This window comes from Muntiacus reevesi, chromosome X (genome assembly GCF_963930625.1).
Source record: "Muntiacus reevesi chromosome X, mMunRee1.1, whole genome shotgun sequence".
Lineage (NCBI taxonomy): Eukaryota > Metazoa > Chordata > Mammalia > Artiodactyla > Cervidae > Muntiacus > Muntiacus reevesi.
Genome location: NC_089271.1, coordinates 142,424,042 through 142,439,523, shown reverse-complemented (window position 1 = coordinate 142,439,523; position 15,482 = coordinate 142,424,042). Strand labels below are relative to the sequence as shown.

Here is a 15,482-nt window from a genome sequence, read left to right as displayed (position 1 = left end):
TATGCATGCCTTAGGAATGAACCAGTGCCATGTTGCACGTCTGTGTTGGTTTTAGAATCCTTTCTCCCCAGGGATCAGACCTCCAAGCCTTGGTAGCCTTAGGGTTAGTTACTTTCTGCCATATATTCTCTTTCCACACAAGGCAGCTGTTTAGAACATGCAAGAAGTGGGAGAGGTATAATCTAGGCTTGCACCTGGGATTCTATATATAGAGCTATAAATCCTACATGAAATGAAGCAAAAACCTCTTTCTGTCTCTTCAGAACCACAGAATTGTTGGATCTTCAAAAGACTAAAGAAATCATCAGTTCCTAGCCCCTCACTTTAACGATGGAAATATGAGGCCTAGAGAGAAGGGCTTACCCAACATCATATTACTGATCAATGACAGGGTCTTCTGACTCCCCATCCAGTGTTCTTTCCACTCTACTGCTTCTTTTGTGAAGCATAGCACTTTCTTATAACCCCCTCTGAAGATATAAAACTCTCTAGATCTCACCCTTGTGTGAACCCCAGAAATGTGAACATGTATGCCTAAACACAAGCTTCCCTGGTGGTTCAGCAGTAAAGAATCTACCTGCCAATGCAGGAGACGCAGGTTCAATCACTGGGTTGGAAAGATCCCCTGGAGAAGGAAATGGCAACCCATTCCAGTATCCTTGCCTGGAGAATTCCATGGTCAGAGGATTCCTCATGGGCTACAGTCCATAGGGTCGCAAAGACTCGGGCACAACTGAGTGACTAAACAACAACAACATGGCATTAAGATCCTGACATTTTATCCAGCTATGTTCAGAGACTCTGAATGACAGTGCAGCTTTCTAGAATACATCTACAGCCTTCATTTCTAGCCTTATTTCCCTCCCTTGCATCTGTCAGGCTGATCTGCTTTACCCAAACACGTTCTCTGCTTTCCTGCCTCTGTTTTTGCTTATGCTATTCATATTATTCTCTCTGCCTGCAGTTCTCTTGCCTTAAACCTAATTTCTGCCTGCCCATGTCTTGTTCATCCTTCAAAACCAGCTCAGCTACATGAAACCTTCCCTAATCTCCTGACTGTCCTTTTCCACAGACCAAATTACTTTCCTTTCTCTATGCTCTCCTTAGAGCTTCGTTTGTATCCTATTATATTTCTTCTTCTGCTATTTATTAAATTGTAATTAATTGAATTCACAGTCATATTTTGCACTAGACTATAAGTGCCTTAAAGGCCAGAAGCTGAGTCTTTTTCATCATTTTGGTCTCACTCAGAAACCCACCTAGTGCCGTGTGTGTGATGTAGGCATTCAATAAAAGTGGAAAGTGAAAGTGTTAGTCACTCAGTTGTGTCTGACTCTTTGTGACCCCGTAGACTGTAGCCCATCAGGCTCCCCTGTCCATGGAATTCTCCAGGCCAGGATACTGTAGCCATTCCCTTCTCCAGGGCATCTTCCCAACCCAGGAATCGAACTGGATCTCCTGCATTGCAGAAAGATTCTTTATCATCTGAGCCACCAGGGAAGCCCAGGCACTCAGTAAGTGCTGAAATGAAAACTTCCCCAAATGATTTTTAAAATATTTATTTATTTGACTGTGTTGGGTCTTAGTTGGGGCACATGGGATCTTTACTGTGGCAAGTGGGCTTCTCTAGTTGTGGCTTCTCTCTAGTTGTGGTGTGTGGGCCTAATTGCCCCACAACATGTGGGATATCAGTTCCCCAGCTAGGGATTGAACCCATGTCCTCTGCATTGGAAGTTGGATTCTTAACCACTGGACCGCCAGGGAAGTCCCCCAAGTGATCTTTAATGCTGGCATTTCAAAATCTTTGAGGTGGAAGGGGAAGACCTATTTGGGCAGAAGATTTCAGAAAATAAAGGAGGCTGGCACTGACCTTTTAGAACAGAGTACAATGAGGTGGAGATGTCAACAAGGAGTTCTATTACTGTGTAAATAAATTGCATTTGAGTTTGCAAATGCTCATTGCAGGTAGAGGGCTCATCCATTACTTCATACATATTATTCTACCTGAACATAAATTCTCAGTTCCTCCTGAACTGCATTATGGTACTCTGCAGGACTGATGGATGTGACTGAGCTAGGGAGAGGGTGTAAGTGGAGAAGTTTCTTCTGGGGGTGAGGTGGAGGGAAGGCTGATCAACTTTAAACCAAGGGATAAAGGACCAAAAGAATGAGTGTGTGGGAGTTCTCCCAAAAAACTCTCAAACAAGCTCTGTAAAAGAAGGGAGGGGTAAAAAGGTTAGTCCATTTACATTTCAATAGGTAACAGAAACAATTAACCAAAATAACTTTTTGCATCCTCTTAAATCTTGGTAACTTGTGGCTTTTGTGAACCCCTACATATTGATTTCCTTGTAAATCCTTCAGAGAACCTGTGTGTTTCTGTCAGGGAAGGGTGGAAATTGGGGAAGACACGGTCTGACTCTGGGTTTAATCTTTCAACTAAGAGGTAGGAAAGAACTATAGGAAATAGAATGAGGTGGGCAATGGGAAAGAAACTTGCCAGTCAAATTCTCACTGCCTTTGGGAAGAAAAAAAGAGAGCACAGAGCAGAACAGATCTGGAGGCTTAACAGGAAGGGCTGTGTGTCCTAATACTTAGGCCTTATAAGACTGGCACTGAGACTCAGTCTAAAACATCAGAAACTCCCCTTCCCTTACACAAGTAGGTTGCCAGTTCAGTTCAGTTCAGTTGCTCAGTCGTGTCTGACTCTGCGACCTCAAGAACCGCAGCACTCCAAGCCTCCCTGTCCATCACCAACTCCCGGAGTCCACCCAGACCCATGTCCATTGAGTCGGTGATGCCATCTAACCATCTCATCCTCTGTCATCCCCTTCTCCTGCCCTCAATCTTTTCCAGCATCAGGGTCTTTTCAAATGAGTCAGCTCTTCGCATCAGGTGGCCAAAGTATTAGAGTTTCAGCTTCAACATCAATCCTTCCAATGAACACCCAGGACTGATCTTTAGGATGGACTGGTTGGATCTCCTTGCAGTCCAAGGGACTCTCAAGAGTCTTCTCCAACACCACAGTTCAAAAGCATCAATTCCTTGGTGCTCAGCTTTCTTTATAGTCCAACTCTCACATCCATACAGGACTACTGGAAAAGCCATAGCCTTGACTAGACGGACCTTTGTTGACAACGTAACATCTCTGCTTTTTAATATGCTGTCTAGGTTGGTCATAACTTTCCTTCCAAGGAGTAAGTGTTTTTTAATTTAATGGCTACAATCATCATCTGCAGTGATTTTGCAGCCCAAGAAAGTAAAGTCAGCCACTATTTCCACTGTTTCGCCATCTATTTGCCATAAAGTGATGGGACCAGATGCCATTATCTTAGTTTTCTGAATGTTGAGCTTTAAGCCAACTTTTTCACTCTTCTCTTTCACTTTCATCAAGAGGCTCTTCTTCACTTTCTGCCGTAAGGGTGGTGTCATCTGCGTATCTGAGATTATTGATATTTCTCCTGGCAATCTTGATTCCAGCTTGTGCTTCATCCAGCCCAGCATTTCTCAAGATGTACTCTGCATATAAGTTAAATAAGCAGGGTGACAATATACCCCTAATTGGATTTTCAGGGGGTATAGATTTTTCTACACACATAAAGCCATTTAGTCAAACACATTAAACCAAAGAACAAAGTTCAAATAAAGATCTGGGGTTTTCCACAAACCACCAACCAACTGACCAATGAACCAACCAATCAACCAACCAATCATGCTTATCAAGGTAACCCCAGTTGGAAAAAAGTAACCCCTGTTGTTTTTATCTGAGGGTTAGTAAGCAAGTGGAATACCTCACTGTATTTTCAAAAAAAACTGCAGACAAGGAAAATACCAGGGGTTTCAAGTGCCTTCCAAGCAATTTGAGATGTTTTATTTACACCATGAAGACAGATTTTCCCTGGATATTTCCTGTTCCAAAAACACTTAAGGACCCTGCTCTTTTGGGCTGCTTCTTGACATGGAAAATTTTTAATGTCACTGCTTTACCTTTAGTTTGGGATTTTGCCTCTTCAGTTAACTGTCTGCTCTACTAGTTGCATCTCACTGTTTCATCTTGCCTGATGTAACTGTCCAAACCACACTCAAACTCCCTCATTTCAACCTGCATTTTCTCTAAAAAATGCATTTACTGTAGAATATTTTTAAATGTTTTTCATTCCTATTTTGATTTTTCACTTTGCTAAATCCATCAGTAAATGTTTCTTAAGTGTTTGTTGTGTTTAGGCATTGTGCCTATTGCAGCAGGAAAAACAAAATGGCATAAAAACTTTCCTCAGGGAGCTTGTTGTCTAATTGAAGATTATTAAGCAAAGGGATGCTTCTCGTGTTTGACCTTTCCTTTCAGTTCCTGTTACCCTCCTTGACTAGGCCCTGTTCACATCACAGTAGCCTCCTAAATTGTCCCCATGCTTGCTGCTGCTGCTGTGTGTATGTGTGTGTGTATGTGTGTGTGTGCTCAGTTGTGTCCAGCTCTTTGCAATGCCAGGGACTATAACCCACCAGGCTTCTCTGTCCATTGAATTTTCTAGGCAAGAATACTGGAGTGGGTTGCCATTTCCTACTCCAGGGGATCTTCCTGACCCAGGAATTGAACCCATGTCTCTTGCACCTCTTGCATTGGCAGACAGATTCTTTACCACAGCTCCACCTGGAAATCCCATGCTTGCTATTACCCCCAATTAAATTAACCCTAATTCATCTTCTTAAGAAATTTTATTATAGTTATTCTCCCACCGTCTTACCCTCTTTCTTCCCCCGCAAAATTTTCAAAGATACTATATTTTTTTATAAGGTTCAATCTCACTAAAGTAAGGTTCAATCTCATTATCTTGGCTCAGAATTTCCCCATTCTCACTTTTTAAATCTGAGTCCTATCCATATTCAAGTCCTGCCTCATTCAGGCATCTTTTTTCAATTCCCCACTGAGACTGATCTTTCCCTTCAATTTCTGTACATTATAGCCTACATCACTCATTGACATTTCACTTATATTACCTTGATATGTTTTATGTTTAGGTGGTTTTTTCCCATAAAATTGGCCAAGGAGCCAAAAACCTGAAGCCCTTATCACCCTTTTGGATTGTACATTTATTGAGGGCAGGTCCTGAGCATAGTGCATTGCACACAAGAGATGATTGACGGTTGGTGATAAAGATGGTGATGATTTTTCCTGATTTCAGGGGATAGGATGGATTATGAAAGATAGCAAAGTAAAGATTCTGCAGGTAGGGAGATGAATTAATGAGGCTTTTATAATAATATTCAAAAAAGGGTGATGAGGGCTTCAATTTATTGTTTCCTTGGCTCAGAGCCTCATTGTATTACCAGAAGGATTTTAGTGAGATTGAAAAGAAGGGAGGGGAGGACTTTGGGACTGCTGTGATTTTATGTGGGAATGAGGAAGAACTAGGTAACTGAACCTGAACAAGTACAATAATGATAGCATTAACTTGAAAGAGGAAATCAGAGGTGGAAGCTGGATTTAGAGGGAAGATGGTGAGTTTGTTTTTAGACATATTGAGTTACGATAACTTGAGTAACTAAGTGAACATGTCTGACAAGCAGTAAGATACTGCTCTCCATTCAATTCAATGCAACAAATATTTACTGAACACCAACCATATGCCAGTTGCTGTGCTGGAGATATAGTCAAATAATACACGGTCCCTGGCCTCCAGAGCTCATGTTTGCTCAGGGAAGTCAAATTAATAAATTCCTATAAGGTAGTAAATGATATGATAGAATTATATATAAAGTGTTGTGCGTGCATGCTCAGCTGCTTCAATCGTGTCTGCCTCTTTGCAGCCCTATGGACTGTAGCCCACCAGACTCCTCTGTCCATGGCGTTTCAGAATGCTGGAGTGGGTTGCCGTGCCCTCCTCCAAGGGATTTTCCCAACCTAGGAGTTGAACCTGCGTCTCTTGCTTCTCCTGCATTGCAGGCAGATTCTTTACTGCTGAGCCACCAGGGAAGCCGATATAAAGTGCTATGGGAATATAAATAGGGAATCAGTTGTATCCAAGCAGGTGGGAAAAAGTTTCAGAAGTGACAATCTTTGACCTGGGTTTGGGACGATAAATAGAACTTTGTTCAACAAATAAATAGTGAAATCACTTTCTAAGTGAAAGTATAGTCTTGAGCAAAGGCACAAGACATGGATGTACATGGCCTTCTCAGGGAACATAGTCTGAAAACGCTAAAGAGAATGCAATGACAAAATAAAGATGGATAGTGCAGAAGAGGTAACGATTGTCAGGAGCTGAAGACAGGATTCTGCTACACTAGACTGGAGAGACAGTTTAGTGTGATAGCTAAAGGTATGAACTCTCAGAGGTGGATGCTCTGGGCTCAGATTCCATCTCTGCCACTTAGTAGGGCTGGGGCCTTGAGCAAGTCAGTTTGCTCAGGTTTCCTTATCTGTAAAATGGGGCTAATGGTACCTCCTTTATAGGTTTTTTTTTCAAGTGAAGCTAGAATTGGTTTTATTAAAAGTAATCAAAATAGTCCCAAATAATATGAAAGTGAAAGTCACCCAGTCGTGTCCAACCCTTTGCAACCCCATGGACTGTAGTCTGCCAGGCTCCTCTGTCCATGGAATTCTCCAGGCCACAATACTGGAGTGGGTAGCTGTTACCTTCCCCAGGAGATCTTCCCAACCCAGGAATCAAACCCAGGCCTCCCACACTGTAGGTGGATTCTTTACCAACTGAGCCACCAGGGAAACCCCAAACTTCAGGACACAACTGAGTGACTTTCATTTTCACTTTCAATAATATGGCATCCATTTAAATAGATCCTTTTAAAGAGATGAAGCACTACCATAGAAAGCTTCTGCTGGTACTTTAATTAAAAGATCCATAGGGTTGTTTTGATGTTTGAGAGAGCTAGTATATAAACTATTCAGGATGGTGCCTGGCATATAGTGAGTTACTCCAAGGTTACTCCAAGGACTGAAATATAAGAAATAAGGCACCACACCACTGTTTACTATACCATCAGCAGCTATAAATAGGAACTGTCTTATGTCTCCAAATAGTCTCTGCACAGATCCAGGGAGCACTAGATGAATCTCTGATTCCCACTCAAAGAGTGGGAATTCTTTGAGAGGGTGATATTATCTGCCTTAGAAAGGAAGATCCAATTTAGGAAGGGGTGAGCAGTCTGAGAAAACACATTAGGATGGCCAGAGTGGGACTGTTCATTCAGAATAAATGGAAGCTCTCACTGTGGCACTTCCCCTCTGGCAAGTGAAAATAAACCAAAAGAAGGTTGAAATTCGGCATGCATATTTTGTTTCAGTTTAGTAGGAAATAGAAAATTGACCAGTAGGGACCTTAGAGGGTGAGAGAGGAGACAGTGGGGCCTAGTGACAGGTTATCTTGCTGGGCTTGGAGTACATAAAGCAGCCCTCTAAAGAGGGCTAGCGGGTGAAAATGCAGCCCTACTTTGCTAATGAAGCACATCTGACGACTTCACTTTTGCTGCTCAAGAAATCCATTGTCTATGTCTCAGCTTTTTAGAGCTCTACTCGAATGATCCTTGAATAGACTCTTGGAATGATTGTGCTTCCCTCTGTGACTGCTGCTGAAATGAAACTGAACCTTATCTGCCCACCTTGCCAGCCCAGGAGTTTCCCTTGACACATCTTGTTTGAATTCTGTTCTCACCACGTCCCAGCTGGGCAGTCTCGAGCAAGTCACTGAAATTCTCTTAGCCTGTTTTCCCATTTGTGAAATGGAAATAAAAATAGCTCCTATATTATAAAGTGGTTATGATAATTATATGAAATAATTTATCTATAAAGTACTTGATACATTGAGTGCTTAAAAGACATAAGTTTCATTCCCCTTTCTTTCCCTTTACATTTAGGCAGCTCAAAGATCCTCTGTGCTCATTTTAGCCCAGCTAGGGACTTCATATCATCTAATGTCTATAGTAGTAGAGATGGGCAGAAGGAGAAGGCAGTACGTGGGAAGACGATAAAGAATGGTGGCTGTTTTTTTCATCCTCCCACCCTGACTTTGCAGTAAGGATATTTTGATGTAGTTAGTATCCACAAGTAGGAAAGGTATTCAGATACTGGACAACCCAAAGTAAGAGATATCTATTAAGACATGATGACAACTGTGTGAAAATACATCTACACAATCATATACTTAATATGAAGATAGAGCTAAACATTCATATGTTTTAAAATTAGAAAGGAACAAGGAAAACTGAAAACATTTTTGTTAGGATGGTAGAAATATGTTGTTGTAAGGTTAACCTTAGTATTCTTGTACCTATGGAGAGGATCCTCTTTCCCTGATATACTTAAATCTTCGTACCCTCTTTCCAAAAGAACAACAGGAGGACAGGGTGCTAGATTAAAGGGAATTGCACAGTGGGAATAATATGCCCCCATCTCATCTGTCCTTCTGCCCAGCCTTCCATTAATCATCATGATCTACCAGAGGCCAGAGACCTTCCTGTCTGTGGTGCTTCAATGCCCTTGCATCATTAATATCATCATATCTACCCTTCTTCTAGGAGTGGATCTTATGAGGGAGGTATGGAAGAAGTTGTGCATGCTTAGTTGTAAGTCCAAACCTTTGAGAACCTGCAGGGGACAAGGACAGAAATCACTAAGTAACACTCTGGACTTTCTTGGCAGGTGAATACCGCTATGCATGAGGCAAAACTTATGGAAGAATGTGACGAATTGGTAGAGATCATCCAGCAGAGGAAGCAAATGATTGCTGTCAAAATCAAAGAGACAAAGGTAAAACAGAGCACCTCAGTGTGACCAAGGCCAAGTTGACTTTACAAAAGTCCAAGTTTCATTCCAATAATTCCAGTTTAAACTTGGATTATGAAAGCAAGGAGATATGGGAATTTAGGGAGAGAAACAAAGAAGAAGCAATCTTTGGCCTATGGCTCTGAATTCAGAAAAGATGATGGCAGTTCTGCAGTGTTGGAAACATTTCATATTGTGACTTGGTTGGTAGTTACATGGGTATATGTATATGCAAATATCATTGAGTTGTACACTTCAGATTTGGTGCTTTACTCTATGTATGGCCTAAGTCAACACAGAAAGAACTGTGGACCAGAATTATGGAAGGATCATGATTGCCATTGTAAGGACTTAGGGTTTAATCTGAAAGGCATAAGGAAACCATTCTGTTCAGTTTCTTATGATGGGAAAAAACTGATAAATATAGCAGAAGTATGCAGGGTAGATCAGAATAGGATGGTACTAAAGTCAGGGAAGCAAGTTATGAGGCTTACTGAATGATTCTTGGTATAAGTTGATGAAGGCCTAACCCAGGAAATTGGCAGCACAAATGGAAGGGAAGAACATAACAGGCATCGCTAGAAAGGAAATGACGAGAATCATCAACCAATTATATATATATAAAGGATGAATGAAGGATAGAGAGAGAGAAGACTTCCAGGCTTTTAACATGGGAACTGAAGAATTGTGATCAAGAAGGTCAGGTGTGGGCCTTCATGCAGCTATCTGATTTTATGCTTGTTGGTCTGCTGGTTAGTATAGTGATGATGACCTCATGCTATGTGTACAATGTGTGAAGCTCTGAGAGCCTGGAGTGATAACCATTACTTTGTGCCATGCTGGGTGGTTCCTTACTAACACAGATACTGAAGTTTCTGAGAACACAGATCTGTGAGCACACAGGTACGCATGAATGCCTAGAGAGAGAAATATATACATATGAATGTGGATTCTCGTAAAGAAAAAGGAGGTGTTTTTTATTAAGCATATACATGACAATATATTGACAATAAAATGTCAACAGAGGTGATCTCCAGGTGGTAGGGTTTCTTTTTATACTTTTTATTTTCTAAATTTTCTATAATGACCATGCATTGCTTTTATAATCAAAATAATTAATATGATCAATAAAAGAGGAGGTAGGTAACCTAGAGTGTATGACTGAGTGTGTTGCAGGGTAAGTAAGTGGGTGCAGGGAGGAGTTGGCAAAATAGACATGGAGGGTGGGGGAGAAGGCGAGTTATTAGTTCAGGGACCATGGGATGTTCATAGGTCTTATTTTTAGAGTCACTGTAGCTGATCTCCTTCATGTTGTTTTATCATCTTTAATTAAGCACTGGATGTGTTTATCTTGTTTCTCTTTTGCTAATTCTTTAAGGTTATGAAACTAAGAAAGTTGGCACAGCAGGTTGCTAATTGCCGCCAGTGTCTTGAACGATCAACAGTCCTCATCAACCAAGCCGAGCATATCCTGAAAGAAAATGACCAGGCACGGTTTCTCCAGTCTGCAAAAAATATCGCTGAGAGGTGAGTTCCATGGTCTTTCAACATGCCTCCTCTTAGGAAAAGGGACCAGCTTAAAGTCACTTAATTCAGTTCAGTCATGTTTGTAGCCACTGCCACCTGAAGATTTTGCCAGCTGGCTACTTACTAAGCCTTAGTGTGGTGGGTAGCTCTGTGGATTTCTGGTGCCCCTTTCTCTGTCTCTGCCACCTCCCAGTTCTTCTTCTTTTTTTTAAATGTTGAAGAATTTCAGTTTTATTCTGTTTTTTTCTAAAGTGATTTTTAAAAAACTTTTTATTTTGTATTGGAGTATAGCCAGTTAACAGTGTTGTGATAGTTTCAGGTGAACATCAAAGTGACTCAGCCATACATATACATGTATCCATTCTCCCCCAAATTTCCCCCCTCCATTCAGACTGCCACATAACATTGAGCAAAGTTCCCTGTGCTATACAGTATGTTCCCAGTTCTTCTAATACACAGCCAACCATGCACCCTAGCAATGCCATAGCTCTATGCTACCTACTCAGGCCTGGAGCTTTCTATGTTGGTGTTGGTTTAGGGGCAGAGAAACTTTTGGCCACATACACAGATGCATGCCCTACCTAAGTCTAGACCATAGCACTAGACTCCCTGGGTTTGAATCTTGCCTCTGACTCTAAACTAGTTGGTTGGTCGTTGGTGAGTCACACAACCTCTCTGAGTCTCATTCTCATTCTCCTATTTGCAATAATAATAGTGCCTATCTCATAAAGTTTTTGTGAGGGTAAAATGAGTTAATATTTATTTATAAAGGTTTAGAATAATGCCCAGCATGTGGACTTTTCTGATGATCCAGTGGTTAAGAATCTGCCTGCCAATGGAGGGGACATGGATTCAATCCCTGTTCCAGGAAGATTCTACATGCCTCAGGGCAACTGCTGAAGACTGAGCACCCTAGAGCCCATGCCCCACAACAAGAGCAGCGTTAGTCTCTCAGTCATGTCCAACTGTTTGCGACCCCATGGACTGTAACCCTCCAGGCTCCTCCGTCCATGGGATTTTCCAGGTAAGAATACTGGAGTGGGTTGCCATTGCCTTCTCCAGGGGATCTTCCCAACCCAGGGATCAAGCCAAGGTCTCCCGCATTGCAGGCAGACTCTATCGTCTGAGCCACTAGGGGGCTTCCACAAGAGAAGCCGCCGCAATTAGAGAGTAGCCCCTGCTCACCACAACTAGAGAAAGCCTGCATGTGGCAACAAAGATCTAGTGCAGCCAATAATAATTAATTAAAAAATAATTCCCAGTACAAAATAAATACTCAGTATTATTATTGGAGAGCAGAAATTGCAGATGAGAGGAGATTGCCACTTCTTGCAGTATTACTATTAGCAATATTTGACTATTTAATTGGGGCTTCCCAAGTGGCTCAGTGGTAAAGAATCAGCCTGACAGTGTAAGAGATGCAGGAGATGTGGGTTTGATTCCTGAGTTGGGAAGGTTCCCTGGAGGAGAAAATGGCAACCCACTCCAGTATTCTTGCCTGAAAAATCCCATGGACAGAGGAGCTTGGCAGGCTCCTCCATAGGGTCATAAAAAGTCAGACATGACTGAGTGAGCAAGCACACATACACATTACCTTAATATAAATAACTTTTAAATATTTAAGAAGAATAAATTAGAGGTGAAGAAATTAAAATTATTTCAGGAAGTTTCCTGTAAAGGGAAAGAGAAAAATATGGTGATAACCAGAATGAGTATGAGATAAAGGAAGGTTGTGAATACCTTTTTTTAGATAGCAGAGACATGAATGAGTTTAAAAGTGGATGTGAGGTCAGCTAGAGATGGGCAAAACTGAAGGTATGGAAAAAAGGTATATGGCCAAGTAATGGATGTGGATGTTGGTATGCCCAGCAGTTTGGTATGAGAAATTAAATAATTTATCATTTCATATCTACCCCTCTCACTTTAAAATAGGAGGCAAAGTCATTTGCTGAGCATGAGCAGGAAGTTAGGGTTCTCTAGCTTTTTGAACATATGGAATACAGTTATAATCATTGCTTTAATGTCTAATTCTAATATCTGGGTCAGTTTCAACTACTTACTTTTTTCTCCTCATTATGGGTTTTATTTTCTTGCCTCTTTGTGTGTCTGTGCTCAGCCTCTTGTGTCCGACTCTTTGCGACCCCATGGACTGTAGCCCACCAGGTTCCTCTGTCCATTGTACATCTGGTTATTTTCTATTGGATGCTAAACATTGTGAATTTTATCTTATTGGATGCTGTATATTTTTATATTCCTATAAATATTCCTAAACTTTGTTCTGGGACACAGTTAAATTACTTGAAAATAGCTTGTTCCTTTTAGGTCTTGCTTTGAAAATTTGTTAAGTGTGATCAAAGCAGTATTTAGACAGGGGAAGTTTTTCCCCACTACTGAGGCAAGACCCTTCTGAGTACTTTAACAAGTGCCCCATGAATCATGAGATTTTCTGATTTGACCAGTGAGAACATACACTATTCCTGGGCCTGTGTAAGCATTAGTATTTGTCCCCTCTAATTTTTTTGGATGGCTCTTTCTCTGGCATTGGGCACTTTCCCCCACATGCATGTGTTGATCAGTATTTTGTTGAATACTAGAGGCAAAAACCCTTTCCAGTTCTCAGAATTCTCTCTGTGCATTGTCTTCTCTAGTAATATGCCCCGAGAACTTCAACCAGCTTCAGTTCAGTTCAGTTCAGTTCAGTCGCTCAATTGTGTCCGACTCTTTGTGACCCCATGAATCGCAGCATGCCAGGCCTCCCTGTCCATCACCAACTCCCAGAGTTTACTCAAACTCATGTCCATTAAGTCAGTGATGCCATCCAACCATCTCATCCTCTGTTGTCCCCTCCTCCTCCTGCCCTCAATCTTTCCCAGCATCAGGGTCTTTTCCAATGAGTCCATTGCATCAGGTGGCCAAAGTATTGGAGTTTCAGCTTCAACATCAGTCCTTCCAATGAACACCCAGGACTGATCTCCTTTAGGATGGACTGGTTGAATCTCTTTGCAGTCCAAGGGACTCTCAAGAGTCTTCTCCAACACCACAGTTCAAAAGCATCAATTCCTTGGCACTCAGCTTTCTTTATAGTCCAACTCTTACATCCATACAGGACTACTGGAAAAATCATAGCCTTGACCAGACAGATCTTTGTTGGCAAAGTAATGTCTCTGCTTTTTAATAGGCTGTCTAGGTTGGTCATAACTTTCCTTCCAAGGAATAAGCGTCTTTTAATTTCATGGCTGCAGTCACCATCTGCAGTGATTTTGGAGCCCCCTCAAAAAAAGTCTGCTACTGTTTCCACTATTTCCCCCTCTATTTCCCATGAAGTGATGGGACCAGATGCCATGATCTTTGTTTTCTGAATGTTGAGCTTTAAGCCAACTTTTTCACTCTCCTCTTTCACTTTCATCAAGAGGCTCTTTAGTTCTTCTTCACTTTCTGCCATAAGGGTGGTATCATCTGCATGTCTGAGGTTATTGATATTTCTTCCAGCAATCTTGATTCCAGCTTGTGCTTCATCCAGTCCAGCATTTCTCATGATGTACTCTGCATATAAGTTAAATAAACAGGGTGACAATATACAGCCTTGATGTACTCCTTTTCCTATTTGGAACCAGTATGTTTTTCTATGTCCAGTTCTAACTGTTGCTTCTTGACCTGCATACAGATTTCTCAAGAGGCAGGTCAGGTGGTCTGGTATTCCCATCTCTTTCAGAATTTTCCACAGTTTGTGGTGATCTACACAGTCAAAGGCTTTGGCATAGTGAATAAAGCAGAAGTAGATGTTTTCTGGAACTCTCTTGCTTTTTTGATGATCCATCGGATGTTGGCAATTTGATCTCTGGTTCCTCTGCCTTTTCTAAAACCAGCTTGAAAATCTGGAAGTTCATAGTTCACGTATTGTTGAAGCCTGGCTTGGAGAATTTTGAGTATTACTTTGCTAGAGTGTGAGATGAGTGCAATTGTGTGGTAGTTTGAGCATTCTTTGGGATTGCCTTTCTTATGGATTGGAATGAAAATTGACCTGTGGCCACTGTTGAGTTTTCCAAATTTCCTGGCATTTTGAGTATAGCACCTTCACAGCATCATCTTTATATAACATAACAATATAACATATTACATGTAACATATTAATGCATTATATATTATATATATTAACATATAGCATATTAACAATATAACATAACAAGTGAGTCTCAGAAGTGAATCTTAGTAAGCACAGACCTTAATTAACAAAACTAGAACTTAATATTCAGTGAAACATAATTTTTTTTTGGAGAACTCATTGTGAGTACATAACACTGTAGCCAGGGAAGGCTTTAGCCCATCAAATAAAAATGAGGTCTGTCAGGGAGCCGGGGAAAAGCCAAGTGGCCATCTTGAATTCCCCATAGCCCTGGCTCTTGGATTTTTAATGATTGTTTTTCCATTTTTAATTTCCTGATTTAGGAGCAGACTATTGCCATGTTTTAAGGACATCAAGATAGCAAAAGCCTAACTGTGAGGGGTTATTTTTTTGTAGAAGCAGAGTGAACTTTGTCTACATGTAACATAATCATAAATAATGTTTATTTACTTCACCAAAGTAACAAAAAGATTTTAAAAACAAATATAAATCACTTAAAGGCAAAGACAATCATAATCTGTTATCGAAAGCTGCATTCTAAGAAGACTTTGTTCTCTAAACAGAGAGAAGACCAAATTCCATTCTGGTACCAGCTTACTGTTAATAACAAAATTTGTTTATCTGCTTAATCTTAGAAAGACTTTTCCATCAATTTTGAAAAACTAGTAGTATTCTTCTAAAGGCATGAGAGTAAAACCATAGAAGGCATGTTTAAAATCTGACCAATTGCAATTGACCAAGAAACCTGGTCATTGTTGTGATATGTAACACTTTAATATGATAACTAGAATTATAATTGACCATATTTTATCAGGGCTTATCAGATCTATATGAATTTTACACAATTTTAGGATATCGATATTGGTAACATCAGCCATACATTTTAGTCTGAAAAGATTTATCACCCCTTTAAAGCACTTCGCATGTAATTTAACATGTCCAGTGAACCAAGGTAGCTTAATAGCTCTTTGGGATGTCTCTGGGCCCCTCTGAAGCATCCCAAAATTAGCTAGAAATCAAGTTATTTAGAAAGTTTTGTCAATAAATGTCAAAAGG

At 40.8% G+C, this 15,482-nt stretch overlaps 1 protein-coding gene across 2 annotated transcripts in view; it reads left to right on the top strand.

Moving 5' to 3' along the window:
* Positions 1-15,482, top strand: part of MID2 (midline 2) — a 104,064-nt gene that overhangs the window by 66,013 nt on the left and 22,569 nt on the right. For both annotated transcript variants that reach the window (XM_065915553.1, XM_065915552.1), the window contains exons 4-5: positions 8,654-8,761; positions 10,155-10,303. In XM_065915553.1, coding sequence (XP_065771625.1) covers positions 8,654-8,761; positions 10,155-10,303 — 257 coding nt within the window. The remainder of the gene's footprint in view (positions 1-8,653; positions 8,762-10,154; positions 10,304-15,482) is intronic.